The following is a 12,276-nucleotide window of genomic DNA, read 5'->3' on the forward strand; positions in this document are numbered from 1 at the left end:
CATCATACAAGAGCTCAACTTATTTTCACTACTATAATAAAAGGTCATTTGCACCTTCCGCCAGTTCTCAATCGAAAGAAAATACTAGCATGTTGATACTTACTCTAAGGGGATCCGATATTTGAAAAGAAAACCACCAAATTCATTACTAATTGCTACTATAAGTAAAATTCTCTTAGACAAAGCAACTTCTTCTTTTTTTTTTTTTTTTTTTATTTTGTCATTTTTGCATTGGGGTTCTACATCGATCTAAAGAGTAAGGATGCACGCATCTGGGTTCGACATGATGCAATTCCGCCTACCCTATGCAAATAGATTTCTACATTACATTCCAGCATAAGGTTATGGATGAAGAAACTTACTGCTACACTGTCGAGAATCATGGTTTACCGGCAGTGTCAATGATTTGAATTGGTTCTTCATTGACAGAGACCGGTAACAATTTAGGCTGTGCCGCGTATTGAGGGAGGCCACCCTGTTCCATTGACTTGGGGGGAGAACTTGGCAGATCCCATTGAGGTTCCTGAGCAAGGCACTTTGTTGTCTGCTTAGCTGCTCCTAGAGATCCATGAAATTGCTCATGTCCTGCTATGTTCACAAACTTAAACCTGTCATCTTTTCTTTCGCTGCAATTAGCGCACTGCATTTTTCTCCTCTGCACCTCTTCACGAACTCTCTGCAAGACATAAGGTGAGAGACTACAATTAGATATTTGTTAAACAAGACGTCCTCAGCTCACTATCGAAACAATTGGTTAAAACTTAGCCGTTATTATTCGCCGATGCACCCAAGTTGGAAACTGATCATATTTTCAGTCTGTAGAGAAAGAAAAAACTGGAAAACACGACTTGACATAGAGATATGCCCTTTTTTCAGCAGCATAACAACATGATGCAATTCCGCCTACCCTATGCAAATAGATTTCTACATTACATTCCAGCATAAGGTTATGGATGAAGAAACTTACTGCTACACTGTCGAGAATCATGGTTTACCGGCAGTGTCAACGATTTGAATTGGTTCTTCATTGACGGAGACCGGTAACAATTTAGGCTGTGTCACGTATTGAGGAAGGACACCGGTTACAATTGTTGTCTGCTTAGCTGCTCCTAGAGATGCATGAAATTGCTCATGTCCTGCTATGTTCACAAACCTAAATCTGTCATCTTTTCTTTCGCGGCAATTACCGCACTGCATTTTTCTCCTCTGCACCTCTTCACGAACTCTCTGCAAGCCATAAGGTGAGAGACTACAATTAGATATTTGTCAAACAAAACATCCTCGGCTCACTATCGAAACAATTGGTTAAAACATAGTCGTTAATATTCGCCGATACACCCAAGTTGGAAACTGATCAAATTTTTAGTCTATGTAGAGAAAGAAAAAACTGGAAAACACAAGCTCACATAGAGATATGCATTTGTTTCAGCAGCATAACAGCATGATCCGGCTATAATAATCGCTCTATATACAAGAACAGAACTTAACCAAATCTATCATATCGAAATACGAATTCAAATCTATTGGACAATATTAGTGGCATAAGTTATACACTATTGAACAAATCTACATGCTATCCTAAAATCCAAAACCGAAGCAGAGCAATGGCAATGAAAAATGAGAGACAAACCTACAATAACTTGGAATCAAACTTGGGCAATCCAATTTTGCCAACAGTCAGTGACCCGAAAAGGTTGCCGAGCAATGCAGCATCAGGCACAGTCAAGCCATTAACAAGTCCGGCGACAAACCCACCAAGGAAACTGTCTCCTGCGCCCGTCGGATCAACCTGGTTCGTCGGAAAAGTCCAACTTCCACCTCACCGTCTCCCCAATAAACTTTACACCCACGCCTCCCGTTCGTCACCACAACACAGCAGAGCTTCCTCACCTCCTCCAGCTCCAAAAACAACGCCTCCTCCGCCGAAGCCTTCAAAAACCCAATTCGCGGCAAGAGGTGGAAGAAGCCACTCTCCTTCAAACCCACAAGCTTCACGGTCCCGTCGACTCCGTCGAAAGCTCGAATCAGAGCCTGAATGTCGACAACCACAGTGCTGCAAGTCTCAACCAACTTCTCCACCGTCTCAACGGTGATCTCACCGGCGACACCGACAGCCATTCCGAAATCAAATCTGTATTCGGGGAGATCCGAGGGCCTAATCGGGTCGCAAGCTCTTACCCGTTGCAGAACCCGGTCACGCCGTTCGCCACCGCCGACGCCGGAATCAAAATGCGCGTGGAAGAGAGTGGTTTTGCAATCGGGTACAACAATCGGGTCACGCGGGACCGAGTAAGCGAAGTCCTGCCCGACTTTGGAGACCAAATTACAGGGGACGGAAACTCCATCGAAGACATTGGAGATGAAGGAGGCGGCCCCGCCGAGAGTCTCTGCCAAAATGACGCCGTCTTTGAATAAAACGTCGTGGCAGTAGTTGCCGGCGATTAGGACCCTGGGAGCTGAATTGGGTTGATTCGGGCCTCGACCCATGCGGGGTTTGGCGGGTTTGGATTCGATTGTGTGATCCGCAGGTGGGTTTAGGGATCATGGGTGAGAAAACAAAGAATAAGAAGAAAGATTGTTAGGGTTTGAGAGGCGCCATTGAAGAAATGAGGAGAGAGAGAGAGAGAATAAAGAGATGACGGGAAGGAAGACAAAGTTTTGGATTTTTGCATGTGCAGGTGTCGTAAAGAATTTAGGCCCTGTTTGGCAGATCGGATCGGATATGATTAGGTATACGGACTCGGTGTTTAGCGTTCACTCGTATTAAATAAGCGTCGGATTAATTTAATCGGTCGGATAGGATAACACGGTATATACCCGCTTAATAAAACCAACCAAAACGCCCGGATTATTTAGTCGGGGAAGAAGAATATGGGAGAGAAAGGGAGGGAATTTGGGGGGTGTGGCGGAGAGAGCTGAGGAACAATTATTTGGGATTCTTCTGCAGTCGGGGAAGAAGAAGGGAGAGAGGGAGGGTGTTTGGGGGGTGCGGAGAGATCTGGGAATAAAAAAATGATTTCACTTTAAAAAAAAAAAATTTTTTAAGTTTGATTCCTCCTATCTAGTATAATATCAAACACTGTATAAATAATACGGTCACTAGTCCGATACTGCACCAAACACCCGACTATTTTAGTCAGTACTATCCGGTGGCTATTTATCCTATCCGACAGAAATAGTCAGTACAGTCCGAGCTGCCAAACGAGGCCTTATAGTGCATGCCTGCATGCGAATGAGATGGCGGGAGGGTGACTGCTGCTGAGGGAGGACCATTGGGAATTGTCGCTATAATTTTTTTTTGGATACTTTGGATGCGATTCCTAGTCCTTAACATTCTTTGATTAAAACCTTAATAATATTCAAAGTTTGATCAATGTCCTTGACTTTGTACATCTCATTATATTACTATTAATATTTATATTTTTATAGTTTTGACATTAATTGTTTGATATTTTATGAGATTTATAATCCTATAAATTTAAAATCTCTCATTATAATACTATTAGAAACAGTTACGATAAAAAAATTCAAACATTTTGATTGAATAAATGAATTAAAACTATATGAAAATAAGAAATAATAAATGCAAAAGAATGTATCCATAGTGTTAAAAAAATTGGAACATTTTACAAAAAAAATTGGTACATTTCACATATAGCAAAGTGGTACATTAATAAAAAAAAATTGGTACATTATAAATAAATTAGGGTACAGATAAAAGATTAAAAATTATGAGTACAAAAGAATTTTTAAAAATATAGGCGCTAAAAGAAATTAATACATGGGTACAAAATAAAACTAAAAAAAAAATACTACAAATTAAAAAAAAAAAAAAAAAAAAGTTGCAAATTAAAAGTGGGTACAAACTAAAAATATAAATATATGATACAAAGTGTAGGCATAAAGCATAAATATACCATATGTAATTTTTTTATCATTGATTAAATATACAATGTCACGTGATGGTATACACATGGGTACAAACACAAATAAAACTTTAAAAAATATGGGCACAAAAAGAAACTAATATATGGGTACAAATTTAAAATGAAAAGAAAATTGGTACAAATTAAAAAATATTTGCAAATTAAAAATAGGTACAAACTAAAAATAAAAATATATGATAAAAAATTTAACCATAAATATAAATATACTAATTGTAACATTTTTAACACTAAGGGAATATATTTAAAAATAAAAATATTTTATTATTCAAATAATTAATGACGTTATTAATATCCAAGGACCTTGTTCAAAAATTTAAAATGAATATGATTTTAATCAATGGAGTAACAAAAAGAAGGATGTGAACCTAATTTTTTTTTTTTTTTAACGAACGGTATTATTTATCCGGAGTGAGAAGAGATTTTTCAATGTGACTGGAACACGATACGGTATACTACGTGTCACTATATCAACGGTGGAATATATATGCTAAAAAGTTAATAACTTCAAAGATACAATTTCCCACTACTTATATAAAAACACGTGATGTATCATCAATGTTCCCATTATAATGAAAAATTTCTCCGAAATGAGAGTGGAAGGTGGATTCTCACAATGATTTAGTAATAATATGGTTCAAATTTTCCTACCGAAAGTCGAATCTAAAACATCTCAATAAAAATGAATACTAGTAAACTAGTACAAGGAAAATAATCTCTTATTACACTAAACAAGTTTCTAAATTTATTATTAAGATTCCATAAAGAAAATATTTATTATTAAGATTGTGTTTGTCTCAAAAATCTCCTATGCCACGCGAACAGTAATTTCTTCAAGTGTTATCGAGAATCTTTATTATTGTATCAACTAGGAACTTAATGAGGAAGATATATTCTGATTGTGTAACTAAATCTCTTCGCATAAGATTAGAAAACGTGGTACAAGTCCATCCCGTCTAACCAAAAAAATAATTGAAATGAACTAGAACATAGCCGAGAATTTATCAAATATAGCCAAAAGTTAACACTTAATTTCAAAAATGTCAATTTTTATAAAAAAATTCAAATATATTCAAAATTCCACTTAAATAGACACAAGTACCCTCAATTTATATGAATAACTAATTATTGACTAAAAGACTTCTTATGCTATAATCTCTCACTAAAAAATTCTCCTTTTTATTTTCTTTTCTTTTCCAAAAGAAGAACAAAAGTATCTCTCAATTTTATTTCAATAAATAATCAAAGAAACCTTAGTACATCATTCAAATTCTCAGCAATAAGGACAATCCCCAGGTTGGAAAAATATAATATAGTCGACTTTAATTGTTTCCTAAAGGCTTTTTTACATCTTTTAATCTACCCAATTAAGACATGGCAAAATTTTTCCAGCTTTATTCAATATAATTGAATAGTAAAAACTTTTCCATGCTTTTTTTTTTTTCAGTATAATCAAATAGACATGAATGAACATTATTAGCTGGAAACATGAATCTTTGCACAAACAAGTTATTATAGAAATAGATAATTGCTCGAACTGCTTTCATAGAATATTCTCAGTATGTGAAATGCATATATGAAACAATTACAATGGAAGACTCAGAGATTCTAAAGAGATTGCTTCATACCGAAGGAAAATTGAGATAAATAACGTTATTAAGATTAACAGCTCATTCTTTAATAAATATTCAATCGAAGAAGAAACAACAAAAGCAAAGAGAAAACATAGATGAGAAACAATGCAAAAACATACAATCACTGTCGTTTAGGGCTGCACAAGTCTTTACCGTTTCCTACCATTCACAGGTCACCACCATTTCTTAAGTCTAGGGTTTTGATTTTTTTAGTTTGTTTGGATTTTAAATTTGAGAATATTTGTGTCTGCTTAAATGAGATTTTGTATATATTTGAATTTTTTTATAAAAACTGACGTTTTTGAAATTATGAGTTAATTTTTTGCTATATTTGACAAATACCCAACATAGCCACGCAGTGCAAATTGGTTTCCGATCTCGACGCACCAGGGAGCGTTCCTCATCTTCTACTATTGGCCCTAGACACTCACTTTCAAACGTCGCAGTCATGATTCGGGATCTTCTTGGGAAGGATCAGGTAATGAGGCGTCGAGACAGCCTTTTAGTCATTTCACACCAGCTACTCCGATTTGTATGCTGCACCCCAAAGTGATCACTGGTATGTTATTTGGTTTTGACTGCTGGGCTTGTGTTTCAATTGATCCGGAGGCTACATTTTCATTATATTTAAAGCTACATATTTTAGTTACGTTCGTTCTTTTCTTCATAACTTACATGCATGTTAAAATGGACTCGTCACCTTCGGATGTCGGCCAACACGTGCCCATCCCGGTGTTTGGAGGATATCGGGATCGAGGGGTTTCAGAACCTGCCAAACAAAATGTCAAACATTCGCATGTTGCTAACTTTAATTTTCAGAGCAGAGCAAGATGGGGGCAAGTTACTGTATGGTCTAAAATGTTGGCATGTGCAGCAAGAAATCATATTCTAAGTTCCCCTGAGTATTCGGTGATAGATATTCACAAGGAGTTAAGAAAATGGAAGACCTAATGCTGACAACATGTTTATCAAGATACTTCCTAATTTCTATTTCTCGCATCATAGTTCAAAGCTGCAAATCATACTTCATAAAAAAAGAGATTTATTTGGTCGTGCCATTGCCGGAAAGTAGGGAAGCAGACACTGGAAGATAAATTACGTAAATTCTAGATTTTTACAGTTATAGATAAGATACTGAAAATAAAAAAGAACAAATTGTAAGTAGTACTGAAGTTCTTACAGAGACCACAGGAAGCCAAGTTGGCCAGCTAATCAAGTTGTCATATTTACTAGATGTTGGTCAGGATTTCATACCAGGCTAATAAAGGTAACTGATGCAGCAAACTCGTCAATCAGAGCGGATACCGCCCATAAAGGTCCTTGGATCAGGGCAGCCTCCAGTGAACTGGGCTTGTGAGAAATCAAACCCTGGGTTCTGCAAAGGACCAAAGAATCACTAGCTATATTATTTGAAAATTCATCAAAGAGCAAATTTGGTTGAGGTTCATATGATCGGTAGACAACCAGAAAACATTGATTTCTTAGCAATTTAATAATAAAAGTCAGTGTCATGGGTGGAGTCCTAGTTAAGGTAACTAGAATTAAACTAAGTTGAAGTACATAAAGTTACTCAGATCCCGCATCAACAATTTTTCATCTTCGTTGTTTCATTTTTGCATCAGCATTTAATCTTGATAGAAAATCAAGCTAATCATCTTGTTAGTGAAAACTCTTGCATACAGGTAAAATTGTGTCAAAAACATTCTCCATTCTTTCTTACGAGTAAAATTCAGCATGTGAATTTTTGGGTACAATCAACTATAAATGCGCCACATGCTAATCTACGAAAGCCTAGTAAAAGTATAGACCAATTAGTAGCAAGAAAACCCTGTAATCATGGAACATAAGGCACAACAACACAATGCTGAGCTTTGCATCTCCTATTATCAATTACCTCGCAATTACATCTTTTATGCATCCAAAATCCTGTTCATTTTTCAAAATCAATCTCCTTGATATTAAAGAAAGTTAAGAAACGCTCTCGCTAGAGTATCTCACAGATGACAATGAACACTAACATAATATACTAGCAACACATTCATTTCATGAATTCAAACAGTAATGCATAAATACATACAGTGAGAATAAGATGCATAAGAGTAATTCACCTCTTCTTGAAATCTCTGAAGCATAAGGCGCTTTTGTTCAAGATCCGTGGAGTAAGGATCGAGCTGACCCTCGCCCACTATAGGTGATGCCCATGTCTGACCTTTGTCCCTCTTTTGCAGTGTTATGTGCATTATATCATCCTCTAACACATAATTAATAAAAAAATCAGCATAAAATATCCAAAATTACCAAAATTAGAGATACTATGAAAATACTAAACACTAATTACCTAGTGTCCAGAAAGAACAGTCCGTCTTCACCGGGCAAGTAAGGTCATGCTGTAGACCCGAAACCGAAAAACGCACCGGTTTAAACCAAATACCAAAAGCTTCAATCTTCTCACGAAAATGTATCAAATTACATTGAATTTACTCACATTGAGGTACGGAAGATTGCCTTTGATGCCGACTTCAACGTGCTTCGACTGAATTTTGCAGAAAAATTGCTTTGAAGGAACATTTGGGGGTAAACTTATGTACATATTTACCTCCTCTAGGGTTTGATCCCATTCAAACACTTTCTGACCTAAAATTTAAATCCGAACACAAAATTCAGTCGCGGAAAACCAAAATCAAACGTGAAAATTGGAAAAGGAAGAAAGAATTACCATTGTGAACGAAGCTATGGCGCTTCTCCGGTGCCAATTTCTCGGCCATTTCGTGAGCTAGGGTTTGCTTCTGCTCTGCGTTTTGGTTCCTCTGTTCTTGAAGCTTCTAAACGCAAAACCTTGAGATTCTCAAAAGCCTCAAAACCGACCCTAACAATTTATGAAACTTCATGTTTATTGCCACCCTTATTTTTGTAAATCATGCTTTACCACCCTAGTTTTTGTTATGAGGTATTCATCAATTTCCCCCCTGAACTTGTGACCATTGGCCACTTTCCCCCCTGAACTTTAATTTTGGCCAATTTCCCCCCTCAACTCTCATATTTAGTCAATTTCCCCCCTGAACTTTAATTTGGCCAATTTCCCCTCTCAACTCTCAAAATTAGTCAATTTGCACCCTATTATTAAATTTTTTTTTTTTAATTTTCCATCTATTCTTTTCTTAATTTTCAATCTTTCTAATAGCTTCCAACAAAGTACTAAAATTAACATAAACTCACCTGCATAATATAGGGTAAAATGTACAAAAACATAATACAGTTAGTATGTGACATGGGTTGATTATAAGAAAAAATTATGAATCGGGTTTAAAGCATGAAGAAGAAGAAATAATAACAAAAAGAAATAATAATCCTAAACTCATGGATCAAACCTATTTCAATAAAATGGGTTATTCTTAATAAGGAGTCGAAAATTATGAATCGACTAGCCATTTTTTCACTAAAGCTCGATTCTCCGCAATTTACTTGAACTTAGCTTTCACTTTTATAAAGAAAATTGTATTCACATACAAAAATTTACACATCAATCCTTTTTGTTATCAATTTTGTATAGTCAAAAATCAAATAAAATTACTCCATACTAATTTATTATGACTAATAATACTATCTATGATAAATTGTAAAATTCTAAATTTTAATCTATTTGTAATAGGATAAAGATATAGGAACATGATTAACATACATCTTATTTAGTTTCTTACACACACTTGTTTAATTATGATCAAATTAAAAAATTAACAGTAGGGTGCAAATTGACTAATTATAAGAGTTGAGGGGGAAAATTGGCTAAATTAAAGTTGAGGGGGGAAATTGACTAATCATGAGAGTTCAGGGGGGAAATTGGCCAAAATTAAAGTTGAGGGGGGAAATTGGCTAATGGTCACAAGTTCAGGGGGGAAATTGATGAATACCTCTTTTGTTATTTCATTATTCGGTTACAAGTTTTGTTATTTCTATTAATGCCACATATTGCAACTTTTGTGTTTTTTCCCCTTGTTCTTAAATCAAATTTTCCCATGCTTATTTTTTCTTTTTTGGTTTGGTGTGAAAGTTCCGAGTTATAATCAATAAGAAAGAAATATACAATACACAATAGATAATTTTTTCAATTAACTTATCTTCTTACCCAATTGCAAGGCCGTATCTGAGATTTTAGGAGCATTGTGCGAAAGATAATAAATGAGCAATTGTATAGAAGCTCATGCTACAAAGCTAATTTATATATCTATAGTTGTAGTAATAAGGGATCCATACAGAGTATTATTGCTTGAGTTATTGTTCAAATCAACAAAACTCATGAAATAAATAAATAAAAACAAAACTTTGAGCATAGTCGGTATAACCAAACTAAAACCATAAAATTAATTTCTCTTATGCACATGGAGGCCATATTTCTCTTATTCACATGCAGATTCTATAAATTTTTCTAAAGATGAAGTTTTTTATTACCATAAACCAAGCTCGTACATATGTAGATGATATTATCTTTTAGGGACCCTTTAGGATTGAGAGCCATGTGTAAAGGCATCTATTGCACGTGCCCAACACCATCACACAGAATCAACCCACATTGCCACAACATCAAGCCGAGGCGTACCCCTATATCATATGAATGATTATGAAAATATGTAACTTCTTGTGCAATCATCTACAAATACATGTGTTGGTTTCGATACTTGTGTATATATTCGTGTGTGCAATTTGCCCAATAGTCATCTTTTTACCATCTAGTCACATACTCAAGTTTAGAAGAAGCCTTTTTTTTTTTTTTTTCACTTTAAGCTAGAGATATATATGATATTCTTCGGAAGACATGCAAGGGCATTATGGACATGTAAAGTAAAATGAATGAATAATGCATTCTAATAGTGACATAAACGAGTGAAATAATGTCTTATAGCGAAAAATTGAAGTTTATAGGACAAAATTACACACAAGACATGCATTTACTTAATATATTCACTAATGGTCAAATATGCAACTAAAATAAGAGCATATCATATATATAACCGTATTTAATCATTAGATTGTGAATATATCGAATAAATGCATGTATTGTAACTAGTCCTCAAACAATCCTAACTAAAAATTAGTTGTCGTAGCATATGAACAGATGACAATAATAGACAAAACGTATCCAACAGGGTTTCTTTTTCATACGGATCACAATTTCCATATCTTGAAGGGCAAGGAGACGAAGAAAATGAGTGTATGTTTTTCAGGAAACTTCGTCAAATACTTTGTTTTGTCGAAGAAGAGACCAGTATTGTAAATTTATGTCAGTTTATGGTTTTTTTTAACCTTTTTTTGTTTGATCAAACTGTAAGACATGACAACCGTTTGATACTCTTCCGAGGGAGGCTTGAAAATTCCACGAAAGTTCGGACTATTGGGTACGACAGATACGTACATGCAGATTGTTGCTGCCATTACCCTCTCGAGGAGAGAGCTCTCCCCTCACTGCTTCCATGGAGCATGCTGATAGATATTGGAGCTAATTATAATCAATGACACAGTGCTTTCAGTGAAATGCAACACCCGAAAGAGAATTAAATTCTTAATTACTGTATATGTGTGTGCGTGTCACTGAGTGACTACTGGGTAGGTGTGGGTTTTGATCTGTAAGAGGATAGAGCACGCATACAGAGCTCTACAAGTGTTAATGGATGATTCACAAACATAAGTAATACATTGAAAGTGAGAAAAATAATTTCCAGAACAGCACTATTCGTTTAGATCCTTTCCACAAAGTAATTTCATGATCTGATATCAACAATGAATTTTTGCAAGTTGATTCATCCCAGCATAAATACACCCAGCAAATCAAACTTCCCATTTTGCCGCTAGACAAACACTACTACAAATAAAATAAAAATACAAAATCAAACTGACAATCATCTACCTTAATTAAAAAAAAAAAAAAAAAATACCATGGTTGTGTGTATGATTGAACAATATATATATATATATATATTTTTTTTTTTTTTCATTTTGTATAGGTAAAATGGTAAGTTCGATTTTTTCTTGGTAGGAAGAGCGTTTATGCTGGGTGGAAATAGAAGTATGTAACCAAAATTTGAGATGTTCTTAAAAGCTGCTCTTCAATTACAATGAATTGCTTTCATGGGCATTGGACAGGATAATTACTTATCTTATGTCGTTGTATGCATTGCAATGGGTATCTTTTGATAGGCTGCTCAAAAGCTATTTATATCAGTTGGCATGCTTCCTAAAAAACTATTGAAATCAGTCGAAAGGCGTACAATATGACTTTGCAAATAACCTCAGGCCTACCAAGGCTCAATGAAATACCAATTTGCATATTCCTCTGTTCAAAAAATTTTATGCGATGTTCACTGATCGTATTGACCTTCCAATAATATTTCTTGAATTCACCACTGCTAAAATATGCATAAATAATTTCACTTTTGTATTTAGAAAATTTAATTATTATTTATTTGTATGTTACAGCCTTATATGGATAAATATGCGTGTCTATCTGTGTGCTTTAACAGGTATTAATTACTTATTTTTGTAGTCAACCTTACAGCGCTTGTAACTCCTGATAGAGTTCAGTCTTTTTTAAGTACGTGGAGACTCATGCATGAATATAAACAAACTGAGAAAATTCCAGGAAGCTGCCATATCCTATATTTATATATGTAAAACCCATTGTTTCTTAACAAACTGAGAAAGAAAGA

The 12,276-nt window shown here is 35.0% G+C and overlaps 1 protein-coding gene and 1 pseudogene across 2 annotated transcripts; both read right to left on the reverse strand.

The window, feature by feature from the left end:
* LOC137715884 (inositol 3-kinase-like) lies at positions 1–2,653 on the reverse strand (annotated as a pseudogene).
* A 2,309-nt stretch (positions 2,654–4,962) lies between these two features.
* On the reverse strand, positions 4,963–8,437 carry LOC137716101 (uncharacterized). Of its 2 annotated transcripts, XR_011065640.1 has the most exons (7): positions 8,295–8,437; positions 8,064–8,212; positions 7,917–7,965; positions 7,687–7,829; positions 6,833–6,953; positions 6,254–6,347; positions 4,963–6,115 (listed from the first exon to the last, which is right to left on the reverse strand). XR_011065640.1 is itself a non-coding variant. In XM_068455495.1 (6 exons), the coding sequence occupies exons 1-5, from the start codon at positions 8,341–8,343 to the stop codon at positions 6,867–6,869; spliced, it is 477 nt and encodes a 158-aa protein (XP_068311596.1). In that variant the 5' UTR covers positions 8,344–8,437; the 3' UTR covers positions 4,964–6,347; positions 6,833–6,866. The 2 variants fall into 2 exon arrangements, 1 of the variants encoding a protein (XP_068311596.1); XM_068455495.1 differs by having other exon boundaries at positions 4,964–6,347.
* Positions 8,438–12,276: the final 3,839 nt, after the last annotated feature.

This window comes from Pyrus communis, chromosome 14 (assembly GCF_963583255.1).
Source record: "Pyrus communis chromosome 14, drPyrComm1.1, whole genome shotgun sequence".
NCBI lineage: Eukaryota > Viridiplantae > Streptophyta > Magnoliopsida > Rosales > Rosaceae > Pyrus > Pyrus communis.